The sequence below is a fragment of the Lissotriton vulgaris genome, unplaced genomic scaffold (genome assembly GCF_964263255.1).
Source record: "Lissotriton vulgaris unplaced genomic scaffold, aLisVul1.2 SCAFFOLD_1221, whole genome shotgun sequence".
NCBI lineage: Eukaryota > Metazoa > Chordata > Amphibia > Caudata > Salamandridae > Lissotriton > Lissotriton vulgaris.
The window spans coordinates 191278-206019 of NW_028246228.1; the positions used below are offsets into that span (position 1 = coordinate 191278).

General features: G+C 45.2%; 1 protein-coding gene across 1 annotated transcript in view; it reads left to right on the forward strand.

Annotated features, from left to right (window-relative positions):
* Positions 1 to 14742, forward strand: part of LOC147666024 (methylthioribulose-1-phosphate dehydratase-like) — a 266831-nt gene that overhangs the window by 128911 nt on the left and 123178 nt on the right. The window contains exon 12 of the mRNA XM_086949317.1: positions 14369 to 14486. Within this exon, the coding sequence (XP_086805443.1) occupies positions 14369 to 14486 (118 nt within the window). The remainder of the gene's footprint in view (positions 1 to 14368; positions 14487 to 14742) is intronic.

A 14742-nucleotide genomic window follows, 5' to 3' on the forward strand; every position in this document is an offset into this window, starting at 1 on the left:
ATCCAATCTCAGTGTATGGACAGTAGTCCTCGCTAATGTATTTAATATAGCGTGCTTAGATAAAGCCAGAGTCCCAACAACTTGGTCACAGTCTATCATAATCTCCATTTTTAAGAAGGGCCAACAGGGAGATGCAAGATTTTATAGGCCCATATCATTGCTGGATTCTTCATTTAAAATCTTGGGTAAAGTGAACTTATCAAAGATTTCATCTTGGGCCATAAACAATGATATTCATGGGTGATGATAGATCAGGGAGTGGCACAGAGGATCAATGCCTAAATTTACATCTTATACTGAGCAAATATACAGTTGCGTCCATGGGGTCAATTTACTTGGCATTTATGGACTTGTCCACAGCTTTTGATACTGTCAATAGGTCAAAGCTGTGGACAATGCTCCTGGAGCTGGGCTTGGATCGGGCATTGGTAAATTTTCTGTCAGAACTCCATAGAGACCTAAGAGCGTCTATACGTATGACTCAAGAGGGGAACTGCACTGCACCCTTTAAATCTGGTAGAGGGGTGCGTCAAGGATGTATCCTGGCCCCAATGCTTTTTTCTCTATATATAAACTCACTGGGGAAAACTCTGGCTGCGGCATCGATCGATGTGCCACGTATGGGTGGCTTTTTGACGCCCGTCTTACTATACGCTGACGACTCGGTACTGCTGTCAAGAACCCCAATAGGTTTACAACAATCCTCCTCCCCTTCCTAAGCGCCTTGAAACCCTCTGGGTACGTAGTGCGCTATATAAATTTTCTGACTTGACTTGACTTTGGGGCTTTTATGCAGGATTTGGACCTAGTGATAAATATAGAGAAATCACATGTAATGTCTATGGGGAAATGTAAGAATAACATAAAAACCCTCTCCTGTAATGGCTCAGCAATTTCGAGAGTTAAAGTTTTTACCTACCTAGGAGTGGTGTTTGATGATAAAGGTACCTGGGTACCACTAATCACCAACAAGGTAGCGGCTGTGAGAAGATCGTCGGGTGCTATCTTGGGTTTTGCAAAGCGACTGGGTGGGAAACCAGCTGAGGCTATATTGACCATCTACAGAGACAAAACCCTAGCCATTGCAAGGTATGGGGCCTCGATATGGTGCTATAAAGACTCTGCCCTGATACAGAGAGAGGAAAATAGATTTTTATGATCCCTTTTGGGACTCCCCCAATCTACACCGGCGTTTGCAGTGCACATGGAACTGGGACTGGGTTACATTGGAGATACCCTGCAAATGGCCCCAATTTTGTCATGGATCAGAACCTGGCTAAATCCAAATCTGTCTTTAAATCATGAAATCATTAGGGACTGTATGGGGAGGGATAAAGTGCAGAGATACGGTGGTTGGCTACTATTAAATCTATAGCAGAATATCTGGGTCGACCCAAATGGTACACTAACCCTGAAAGCCTGACAAAAGAAGATATTAAATGGGTTAAAACACACTATATAAAAAAACGAGAAGCGGAAAGGGAAGCGTGTGAAATTATGAAGCCAACTGAAAGGTCACATTACATGCTGATTACATCAATGTCTATCCAATCATATTTGACGACTGTTGCGAAACCATTCCATAGGTGGCTTCTTACAAAATTTCGCTTTAATCAGGCGCATTTTCTACTGGGTAATTATGACAAGTGGTGTAAACCTCATGAGAATGTACCTTGTAACTGTGACAATTTCTCTGACCAGGATTTACTGCATTTTGTGTTTTTTTGCCCCTTCTTTAAGACTGGCAGGGAAAAATGTATTAAGCCATTCTTAAAGAACAAAGGGTTTAAGCAGATAAAACCTGCCTTAGTGTACCTACAACTTATAGAGTCCCCACTAGTCATGTTTGGGGTAGCAAACTTCTTGACTGCCTCTATACGCTTCAGACAGATTAGACTTCGGTCGATATCAGTCCCACATAATGTAGATGTCGAGCAGTGTTAGTTGTTTTAAACGATCATTGTATTGAAAGAATTGATGAGATCTTCATTGATGGGTTTTTGTAAAGATTGTAAAAATTTCTCAAATTAGCAATTAGTCGCTATCGACCGCCACTGAATATTGTGTATATACTGAATTTAAATGTTTTAAAACCTTTTAACCTGAACATTGCTTTTTATAGTAATTACTGTCCTTGATATATCAATGTATTTGTATAGCATACTTTTATGATTTTAAAATAATCGAATATAGTGATTTTGACTCTCACTCAGTAGCCGGGGTATGTTTCCGGCTGTTGAAAATGTTGCAAAATGTTCTCCAATTGCTTTCCATCCCTTACAGGAAGACAGTGGTTCAGGCGCTGATAATGTCCAGATTGGACTATGTTAATTCCTAGTACCTTGGCCTGTCTAAATATCTTTTGAGCCGACTACCAGTGATTCAGAATTCAGCAGCCAGGGCCATTTTCCTGCTGGGCCCCAGAATGCAGTCTTCCCAGCTGTTGTTTTTCTTTCATTGGCTTCCAGTCCGAAAGAGAATTCCGTTTTAAGCTTTCATTTTGGTTTTTAAAGCTTTTCATAAGATTGGGGCTCCTTATCTCAGGGAAAGATTTTAGCCTTACCTTCCTCAGCGCTCCCTGAGATCCTCATCTCAACTTTTGATTGCTACTCCTAGGGTGTTTCGGGCCCGCATAGGGGGTAGATCCTTTCACGCAGCCGCCTCTCAGCTGTGGAACAGTCTTCTTCTCGCGATCAGACAGAGTCCTGACCTTCTTTCATCTAGGAAAAGGCTTAAAACTTGGATCTTTCAGCTCTGAGCTGCTGGCAGTCTTTGGTAGTGTATGTGTTACTGATATTTGGTTGTGTTTTTGCGCCGGGACACTCGAAGGAGTAGCAGTGCGCTTTATAAATATGTGTTAACATAACCTAACTTAATCTCCCAGCTTTATTCTGGCCACCATAGAATTTTGCACTGGGCTTCAATAAGTAGTTTGAAGCATTATTAGTTGTATCCTGGTTAAACTGAAATTTATCCTGCATAAGTTCAGATAAGCAATCTTTTTACTTGGAAGAATAATAATAGTGCTCCAATCTCTTTATTTTGCTAAAAGGGCATTGGTGGTTTGTTTTGCCTTTTTATGTTTTTCTGAGACAAATCTGATACCAAAATCTCTAGATGACGCTTTAAAGGCGTCCCAAGTCACATGAAAATGAATGAAAATGTATTTCTATCGCGCCTAACTACCCGGAGGCCTCGAGTGAAATGAAGAGTAGAGTGGGGTCAGTCCGCAATGCTATAAGAGCGTTCCATACAGATGGGTTTTTAAAAGTTTACGGAAGACCAGAAGAGTGTTGTTCCCTCGCAGGGCCTGTGGAAGAGAATTTCCAAATCTTTGCAGCAGTGAACCAGAAGGAGCGTCCGCCCCATCTTACTTTCCTTATTTTCTTGGTGGCAGCCAAGTGTAGAGAGCTAGAGCATAAGGTTCTATGCTGGAGATATGGAGTTATTAATGAGTGCATGATTTCCACATGGCCTTGTGTGCCAGACACATAGCCTAAAACTGTATCCGGGCTGAAATCGGAAGTCAGTGGAGCATAGTATCTGACTGATTAAAGAGGAAGTATTCATTAAAAAAAGAGACAAAGGATAATGTGAAAACCGAGTCCAAAAGCAGGGTATTGTTAAAACGCCATTTCTAGGTCAAGTTAGGTTTGTGCAAAACATCAAGGTGAATAGTGACTGGAGCATGGGCAGATATTAAGATAGAACCAATATTTGCCTACACTAATGATTGAGAAATGTTATGAGATATAAAAAATAATCTAATCTTGATAGGGTATGGTGTGACAGGGAGTAGTAAGAATATTCCCTCAATGTGGGGTTACAAAGTCGCCAAGCATCTATAAGCCTGTGTGTTGAATTGTTTGTATAAAGGATTTATGAGGAATAAAGGGAGTTGACGAGTTTCGATCTAAGAAAGGGTTGAGGATTTTATTACAATCTCCTGTGAGGATAAAATTATCAACAAAAATTTGTGTGATTTGTTGTGCCAAGGAAATCCAGAACGAGGTATCAGCAACTGTGGGTGCATAAATATTCAATAAAGAGATTGGAGCATCACCTATCATAAATTTGACAAATATCCATCTACCTACTTTTTTTTTTGTTTACATTTTTTTATTAGGGTTTTCTGCATGTTCAGGATAGGTCACAATACAATCAACGAAGATGCGATCATTGCATGACAGTACAATTCTGATTCAATGACGACAGGGTAACTTATGTCTCCTGGGCATGTCCGTCATGTAGGAAATTCCTGATTCCGTCAATAGGCTATCGTGTAAGTGAATGCCATGTCTTTGTGCACCTGATTCTGTGGTCTGTGTGATCTTAGGGTTGCAAGGATCCATTATCCACTGACTGCGTTCCACCCTGTGTAACTAATGCTTGCAGTGGTGTCATGTGCGAGCTCAACGTATTTGAACTTTCCAACTGAGGTTGAACTGTTAACTGGGATCCGCGGGGGAGGGGGGAAACGTCCCCCGTGGGGCACAGGGGAGAGAGGGAGGGGAGGGTGGCGTGAGGGGGAGGGTAGTGGTGAGCGCAGGGGTCACCACTACCTGTAGGACTGTAGGACAAGGGTCTGGCGGGCGGCATCAGGTGAGACCCGGTAGTGCATGTCATGAGGGGGCCCTTGCGCTAACCATAAGGAGGAGGGGAGGGATTCGAGGTCGTAGTTATGGACCTCCGCCTCTGGGTAGGTCCTCGCGACGTGTCGGGTATCTCACAGGGGCGCTATGTGTGTGGTATTGGTTGCCTGCATGGGCTGGAGCCTCGCGGCGGGCCATCCGTTTGGGTCTGCGCCGGTGTTTGGGGCGTCTTGGGCTGACGTATCATTCTTTAACTGTATCAGTAGTTGTGCCCATTCCATAGATACAGGGTGTTTGCGCATCCCTGTGACCTCTTCATCTCTTAGGACCTCCTCCTCCGCCGCGCCCCACTTATTGACGGCTCCCACCCAGGCCTCCTCCGGTCGACCAGCCGGGGCTCTCCAGTGCATGGCTATATTTCGTTTGGCCAGGAGGATGGCCAGGGATGCACATTGCCACTGTAGCTTCTCGGATTTCTTCCTCTTATATATGCCTAGGGCGCAGGCTTCCCAAGTGGCGACATTTTGTAGGTGTACTAGTTCGCGTAGTGTGCGGAGCACCTTGTTCCAGTATGCTTGATGGGATGGGCAGTCCCAGAACATATGGTGAAACGTTGCATTCAGCGTCAGAAATCGGGGGCAGCGGAATTCCGTGTCAGGATAGTATTTATGTAACTTGTCGGGTGTCAGATAGGCTCAGTGGAGAATGTTGAGCTGTATATTTTTAAAGCGGGCGTTTCGGGAAACTTAATTGGGGTACTCCATCGCCTCTGTCCACTCCGTGTCGTGGAGAACCCCGGACTGTCGTAGACTATCTAGTGGAGTTTCCGTGAGTTCCTGAATGGCCTTATAGTGACTGCCCACACCCATACGCAGTTTTGTGAGGAGTGTGTCCAGATCCCGGAAGAAGGCCCAGGGTGGAATCACTGGAAGGTTAGTGAAATGGTACAGTAGTCTGGGCACCATGACCGTTTTGGCTATGCTATTTTCCCTATGGGCGCCAGTGGGAGAGTATTCCAGAAGTCTACTGCGGACCCAAGGCTCGCTAGGGCACCACGGCGGTTACCCTCATATAGGTCTGTTGGGGAATGATACAATCGCACGCCCAGATATCTAGGGCCCGCCGTGCTCCATTTTAGGGTCTGCTCGCCTACCTGTAAATCATGAGGTGCCAAACTCCTGGAGGGCGCTCCAAATGGCGGCGAGATCGCCTGTTAAGTCATGGACGTAGACCAGTAAGTCGTCTGCGTAGAGTGAGACGCAGTGGAACGCACCCTCAATTGGGGTGCCCCAGCTCTCTCCATCTCGCCTCAAGCGGATGGCCAGGGGCTCCAAAGCCAGTGCAAACAGAAGAGGGGAGAGTGGGCACCCCTGTCTGGTCCCCCTCTCCACTGGAAACGGGGCTGAGATCAGCTTTCCAACTTTGATCCTAGAGGTCAGACTCTATACAGAAGCTGAGTGTATGCCAACAAGGTGGTGCCTATCTGGATGGCCAGTAGGACAGCGAACAGATGGGGCCAGGTCAGGGTGTCGAAAGCCTTTTCTAAGTCGAAGATCAGACAGGCCGCGCGTGGAAAACGGTCCGTGCTTTCATGCTGTATGTGAAATAGTCACATTTACAACAAGGGGTGGTGAGGGACAGAGTCTCTGAATTAAGCAGAAAACTCTCACCCAGTCAAGAGATCAGGGCTAGATCCAACACCGTTTTTTAGCTCACTGCACCATCCCAGTTTCAGAACCTAGCTGTATGCAAATTAGTCTGTTCCTGTCCCAGTGCATGATGGGAACAGGGCAAACCAAACTACAAAAGCCAATTCTTACACTGGGAAGGAAACAAGCTCCCGGGGACCGGTTTCTGGCATTACAGCCGTCTTCGGCCCGGTTTGCTTGAATCTTGATGGTGCAATGAGCAAGGGACTCATGTCTGAGTATACCCTTCCACGCTTAGGGTGGACAAAAATATTTACAACAAGGGGTGGTGAGGGACAGAGTCTCTGAATTGAGCAGAAAACTCTCACCCAGTCAAGAGATCAGGGCTAGATCCAACACCGTTTTTTAGCTCACTGCACCATCCCAGTTTCAGAACCTGGCTGTATGCAAATTAGTCTGTTCATGTCCCAGTGCATGATGGGAACAGGGCAAACCAAACTACAAAAGCCAATTCTTACACTGGGAAGGAAACAAGCTCCCGGGGACTGGTTTCTGGCATTACAGCCGTCTTCGGCCCGGTTTGCTTGAATCCTGATGGTGCAATGAGCAAGGGACTCATGTCTGAGTATACCCTTCCACGCTTAGGGTGGACAAAAATATTTCCAACAAGGGGTGGTGAGGGACAGAGTCTCTGAATTAAGCTGAAAACTCTCACCCAGTCAAGAGATCAGGGCTAGATCCAACACCGTTTTTTAGCTCACTGCACCATCCCAGTTTCAGAACCTGGCTGTATGCAAATTAGTCTGTTCCTGTCCCAGTGCATGATGGGAACAGGGCATACCAAACTACAAAAGCCAATTCTTACACTGGGAAGGAAACAAGCTCCCGGGGACCGGTTTCTGGCATTACAGCCGTCTTCGGCCCGGTTTCTGAATCGTATGTGAAATAGTCGGCACAAATTGTGGGAGGTGTTATGGCGGCGGGACAAAGCCGCATTGGTCGGGGTGTACCAGCGCTGGGAGAATTTGACTGTAGCGGTCGGCCAACAACTTCCCCAGAAGCTTGCAATCTGCGTTCAGCAGTGTAATAGGCATATAGGAGGCCGGGAGTGTGGGGTCCATGTGGGGCTTCGGAAAAGTTACTACTATCGACTCTCAGAATGAGGCTGGTAGGATGGCAGTAGTTAGGGCTTCTCGGTATACAGACGACAGGTGGGGTGCGAGGTCGGTCGCAAATGTTTTAAGGTATTCCAGGGGAAGCCGTCCATACCGAAGCTTTCTTTTTTGCTAGCAAGATCATAGCACCCCTTATGTCCCGGGGTGTAATCGCACTATCTAGGTCTTTCCTATCTGTCGGAGATACAATCTGCATGCTCGATGGAATATCCACCTACCTACTTGATTTGCACCTTGCAATATTACCTTAACCGGAAGGGATTTGCGAAAAAGAATAAGAACTTCATTGCGTTTACCATCACCCGGGGAAAAAAGGACCTCTCCCACCCATATTCTCTTCAATTTTACCGATTCTTCAGCCGTCAAATTAGATTCCTGTAATCATTCAATATCTGTTTCCAATTTAGCTAGGTGAGTCAGAACTCTCTGTCGTTTGATAGGTGAATGTAAACCTCTGACATTCCATGATACAAGTTTTAAAGACATGAACTAAGACTGTAAGTATGCAGCAAATACCAAGTAAAATAGAACTTTGAACAAGTTAAACTAGGTTGAATAACAAACCAATTATATGTAAAATGAATTAACTGAGCTAGAAAGAAGAAAAGAAAGAAGAGAAAAGTACAGTGATTAAACAACATTTGAGATGTAGAAGGGTATTGCGGGATAGAGAAGAGTGTGAAAGTGAAATGAGATTGAGATAAAACATTTAGAGTAAGTGAAAACAAAGACATACATGTAATCAAGGACATACGAAGGATGTAGGGGTGTAAGGCCACATGGAACAATGACTTGTCCAAGAGCCATACAGGAAGGCGGGGAGTAGACCAGAACCAATGTACGTTAGAACATAGGGGGACGAATAGCATGCAGATATAACCTGTGGGGAAAGAAAGGAGGTTAGTGAAAAAATGGAAACAATGTGAACATAAATTTGCTTTGTTTACATATTATCAGCCCACAAGCAAGCCTTATATAGAATTAAAGCTTGTAACAGGAGTAGAAGTATGTCGGGAGCGAAAAAATGTCTATTTGGAGTTAGATGAAGAAGTAGTGTCCAGTGAGTCAACGTGATAAGAATATAGGAAACTCTTTAGTTTTGTTGGATCTTCATAGGTGTTAGTGTTGTTATTGATGGTCACTTTAAATAAGCAGGGGTCGAAGAGACCATATCGTGCACCTATTGAGCGTAGTTGCCGTCTTAGTGCCAGGAATTCCTTGTGACGGTCTGCAGTAGGTTTGGCGTAGTCTTGAGTGAAAAGTAAGGAATTCCCTGACCAGGTAATGCGATTCAATGCCCTAGCCGCAAATAGAATTTTTAGCAAGTCAGTGTATTCAAGAAAGTATAAGATCACTCCCCTTGGTTTTCTTGTTAAGGAAGAAGCCGTTGAAGGGACAGCTTGGCCCAGTCGGTGAGCTCTCTGGATGTTCAGAAGAGTGTCTTCAGATAGCTTGAGGAGCTTTGGAAGGAAGGATTTAAAAAAGGTGATTGGGTCTGAACTCTCTGTTCCCTCAGGTAAACCAAAGATGCGAAGATTATTTATCCCATTCCTATTTTCCATTTGATTGTGCAACGTTGCCACCTGGGAGCATAGGGAATCTATTCTAGAGGTAGAAGAATTTAAGGAGTCAACATGTTGTTCTAATGTAGTGACACGTTCTTCCACATTTGATCATTTGTCAGAAAGCAACTGTAGCTTAGTTAGTTTATTCAACAAACAGGCGCAAGGCCCGGATTTCTTCCAGTAATAAGTCCATTGTAACTGAAGTAGGTTGTTTGGGAGGAGAAGGGGGGTCCTAGACGATACCTTAGTGACACCAGAGGATACATTGTTAGTAGATGTCGACACACCCTTAGGTGAAGCATTGGTTGAGTCATCCATGGATAGACAGCTGTAACGTGAGCTGGTATGAATCAAAAATCTGCGAGATGAGGATTTAGGTTCAGAAAAACCCTTAAATAATCGTCTCATATATGAGGATAGAGTCTGAACTGGAATATCAGTAATAACGGGTTCTCAATTCGCAATGTTTCAAGAATTAGCTCCGTAGTGTGGTGTAAATGATAATACACGCAAAAAGATGCATAAGGTTGTGTGTAACTGGAAGAGATAGCCTCAGTATTATAAATATGCCCCTGTTAGTGGCTCGAGATTAAGGAGGCGCTTGTTTACTTTTCTTTTTCTGACTTGAAAGTGTTGGGATTTATGTAACGATATTGCTGTACATTGGGGGTAGGGAAGAGTTTTTTTCCAACACATTACAGCATTTAAATGAAACTTGTAAGTATTTCAGAATATATCAGAAATAGGAACACAAGCAAGGTTATAGTTAATTCTGAAGTCTGTTGAAACAAATACTTTATTTTGATCACAATAAATCAATACACTAGGTTTGGTTGGACTCATCTTTAAACTATCGAGTCTAAACCCAAAAAATAGCAGGTACTTGCTTTGGACTTTTACGGGGGCTTAGGCCTCTGATTGGCCTCTTTGATGCCTCTATACGTCAGGTTATTATCCAAGCCATGGTCTTGTCCAGACTGGATTATGCTTGCTCCCTCTATTTGGGGTCCAATAAAGCAGGGGTTCTGAGGCTGCAAAGGACACAGAATGCTGCAGTCAGAACACTTTGAGGCCTGCGCAAGTTCTGCTCTGTGTCTAGTGCCATTCACCGCCTCCATTTGCTTCCGGTGGCCAGGCGCATTGAATTCAAGCCTCTTTGCATCTCTTTCAAGGCCTTGAAATTGGCCACCTCAGCTATTTTGGCTAATCTTCTCTCACCGTATGTTCCTTTACGTTCCCTCCGGTCAGAGGGTCAGCATTTGGTAGTGGTCCTCCGGATCCGTAGAGTGCGGACTGTTGGTCGCTCTTTTCGTTATAGAGCTGCCGCACTCTCGAACACACTTCCTGTGCATATTTGTGGCTTAGAGAACTACCTGGAATTTAGGAAGGCCATCAAGACTCTGCTCTTCCCCACTATATAGCTGGTGTCACTCGGCAATCTGTTGGTCTTTCTGTTAGCGCTGGGCGCCCTTTTGCTGGGGCAGCTGTTGCACTATATAAAACAGAGCGATACAAAAAGGGTTGATGAACTGATCTGGGTTTAATCCATCACCATTCTTTTGCTCACTCCGCTACCCCAGTTCAGACATGGCCATATGCAAATCAGTATGACCCTGTGCCTGAACTGGGGTGGCGGAGTGAGCTAAAGAATTGTGATGGATTAAACCCAGATCAGTTGACTGGGGGTGAGTGTTTGATTTGCTCAAACGCTCCGTCCATCATCCCCTTTTCTATCGCTCTGTTTTATATAGCGTGACAACTGCCCCAGCAAAAGGGCGCCCGGCGCTAACAGAAAGACCAACAGATTGCCGAGTGACACCAGCTAGATAGTGGGGAAGAATGGTGATGGATTAAACCTAGATCAGTTGACTGGAGGTGAGTGTTTGATTTGCTCAAACGCTCCGTCCATCATCCCCTTTGGTATCGCTTTGTTAGCCCCAAGTTGGCAGGGTATGCTCATACGTGAGTTCCTTGCTCACTTAGCCACTGGATTTCAGATAGCCTGGCTGATGAGGGTTATGAACCCGAAACCGGTCCCAGGATGCTTGTTTCCGGTCCAGGGAAGACATGGCTTGGCAGTTCGGGCTGTACTGTTCCCATGAGGTACAGGGTAGACTGATTTGCATATGGCCATGTCTGAACTGGGGTGGCGGAGTGAGTGAGCTAAAGAATGGTGATGGATTAAACCCAGATCAGTTGACTTGGGGTGAGTGTTTGATTTGCTCAAACGCTCCGTCCATCATCCCCTTTGGTAGCGCTATATTAAACACCCTTACATGAACTAGTGTGGCTCACTGGTTAGAGGCGGCAGACCCGAGAGCAGAGGACGGCCCGGGACCAGGGTTCGATTCCCGGCGCGGCAGGTTTCTGGACCAGGGTCAGCGGACACGATAATTCTGTCGCCTCGGTGCCCACTCTGATCAGCGATCACACTCGGCAACTCTGGGCATTAGCTTGCCTCATCTTCACTAACGGCCCCACCAGACCGCCGGGGATGCCTGGTCTCACCCTGGAGATACCCATTAAGGGACCATCTCTCAGGGAAGCCAGGAAGGGTTTCGCAGCGGTCGAAGCGCCTTGGGACCCTCCGGGTAAGTAGTGCGCTATATAAATGCCTATACATTACATTTACATTTACATAACATAACATGCTATCTCAACACATTATTGTTTGTGTGCTGTATAGTTTTATTAGTAAAACGGTTTGTCTGTGAAAATGTAATGGTGAATTCAATCAAAAATATGTTGTCTTTGAATGCAGAGTGTTAACACACCATGCAGACTACACTTTACCCTGCTCTACTCTGCAACACTCCACTTTACACCACTCCACTGCACTCTACTTCACTCCATGCTACTCCACGCTACTGCATTCTACGCCACTCTACTCTGCCCTGTACCACTCTACTCTATGCAAGTGCATCTACGCCACTGCACTCTAAACCACTCCACTCTAGGCCACACCAATTCACTCAGCACTCTACACCACTGTACTCTCCGCACCTCTGCAACAATGCACTCTCCGCCAATGCACTTTACTCTGTAATAATCAACTCTATGCTTCTGCACTCTACCGAAACCAGTGTACACCACTCCAATCTACTCCGCACGACTAGACTCTATGCTAGTGCACTGTACACCACTTTACGCCTTAATACTCTGACACTTAACGCAACTGAACTCTATCCTGCACCACTCCACTCTATTCTGAAACAACCTTCTCTACACCACCGCCACTACTCTCTATGCCATTCAACTCTTAACCACTGCACTCTATGCCACTCAACTCTACTATGCATTCTATGCCACTGCACTCCATGCCACTTTACTTTAACCCACTGCACCACTCAAGTCTGCACCACTCGAATCTGCACCACTCGAATCTGCACCACTCAAATCTGCACCACTCGAATCTGCACCACTCGAATCTGCACCATTCGAATCTGCACCATTCGAATCTGCACCATTCGAATCTGCACCATTCGAATCTGCACCACTCGAATCTGCACCACTCGAATCTGCACCACTCGAATCTGCACCACTCGAATCTGCACCACTCGTCTCCGCACGCACCACTCGTCTCCGCACGCACCACTCGATTCCGCACCACCCTACTTTGCACCACCCTACTTTGCACCACCCTACTTTGCACCACCCTACTTTGCGCCACTCTACTTTGCGCCACTCTACTTTGCGCCACTCTACTTTACACCACTCTACTTTGCACCACTCTACTTTGCACCACTCTACTTTGCACCACTCTACTTTGCACCACTCTACTTTGCACCACTCTACTTTGCACCACTCTACTTTGCACCACTCTACACCATTCTGTGCCACTTTACGATGCGTCACTGCACTGTGCAACTGTGCACCTCTGCACTCTAATATGCACTACTCTAATCTACGCCACTGCATTTCACTCTGCTGGATTTTATGCCACAGAATTCAGCGCCACTGCACTCAATGCTACTGCACTCTACGCCACTAAATTCTGCAACACTTTACGCCAGTGCATTCTACACCAGTCGATCCTACTATATGCCTCTCCAATGTGAGCCACTCAATACAATGCCACACTATGCTACTCCAATACACAACACTCTTTCACTCCACAACACTCTACTCTTTGCCATTCCTTTCTACACCACTCTCATCTAAGCCACTAACTTTTAGCCATGCTGAACAGCAGCCACACTGGTGTACAATATAGCTAAATCCCTTTGGCAAAACCAGTTGCTTTAGCCTAAGCTAGACCTATTGGCCGTACCAATGCTTGTTTTTCAAGCAGCCATTCCCAAGCATATATAGTATTACCAACTAGGTCCACAGATTATACTTCTAACATGGCTTCTCAAATAATAGTAATGCCGGTTTTGTGGGGCCTGCAGCACCCCTTTCTAGAGTTACGTTTGGCGTAGTTGTGAATATGTGAAACAAGTTGCGTGCAATCTGACTCTTAGTGACAAAACCTCCAATACATTTCTTCTTTTATTCCCAGGTTTTTCTTGCAGAATTTGTTCTAGTCAACCAAGACGTGTCTCATCACATGGAAATGTCCCATTGACTTCAGTAAGTATGCTGTTTCACATACCCAGAGTGAAGTGGACAGTCACTTGTTTCTAAGCAACTCTAGTGATGGGGAACCTATCACAGGGAATTTGGAATGGTGTCCAGCCTCTCATACATGTGTATCAGAGTGCATCCTGTCTTGGCGTGCTCAATGACTTAAGAAATTACAACAATTGATTGTCCACTACACCTCGGACATGTGGAGTAGGTCACTTACTCTTTATTATTTATTTTGAACAAGCCCTGATGGAGTCATTGGGATACATTCAAGTGATAAAACACGTGTTGGCTGGCTAGAACATGATCTGCAAGAAAAACTTAAAAATAAAAGATTTTGTTTGAGGGACTGTGGTGGCTCTTTGGTGATGTGCTCACAACTGCTTTTGAGGCATACACATACATAACATTGCATCAAAGCCACTTGAGAGCAAATATGCGTTGAAACTGAGCGCCGAACCTAAGCCCAACATTGTACAACCGTGCACTCCCACAGAGCTAAAAAAAAACCCAGTAAGGTCCATCAGTAAAACATTCCGCGTCGGGGACTAGCCGGCCTCTATCCAGTTGAAACCATCCCCAAGTATTGCATTTGTATATTCCTACATTGCTAGCCACCACCCAACTTGGCTCTTAACAATGCAAAACTCAACCAAAAACATTATCTAGGGACTAACTCTGGTCAACAAGAATCTTAGAAGGGTATTTAGAGTATGACGCTCTTAGTAGGCCATGAAAATGATCTTAATGAGCCGAAACAGTTGCTACAGACCACTCATGGGTCTGTAACCAATCATAACATTGCTTTTTTCTTTCAGCCCGAAGACTTGTTTGTGTGTGACATGGAAGAACGTGACCTCTGCTGTCCCCCGGAGTACAAGAACCTAAGGAAAAGTCAATGCACACCACTGTTCATGAATGCATACACCATGAGAGGTACTCCAGGCTATTGGTTGTTCAGAACAAGACCTTGATTACGGCAGCGGTGGGCAGTTCATAGCAAGCGTTACATTAAATGTGGTGGGAGATTTCCACCTTAATTGAAGTGTGAGTGTGTGTTTAATATTAAGTAATATGCTTAGTGCTCATTCTCTCATGGTTCAGATGTTTTCTTCACCGACCACTGTTTTATTCTCCTTGTTGAATGTATTTGTGTTTATGTCAATTCACTGTGCTGTAGGTGTATGATTTT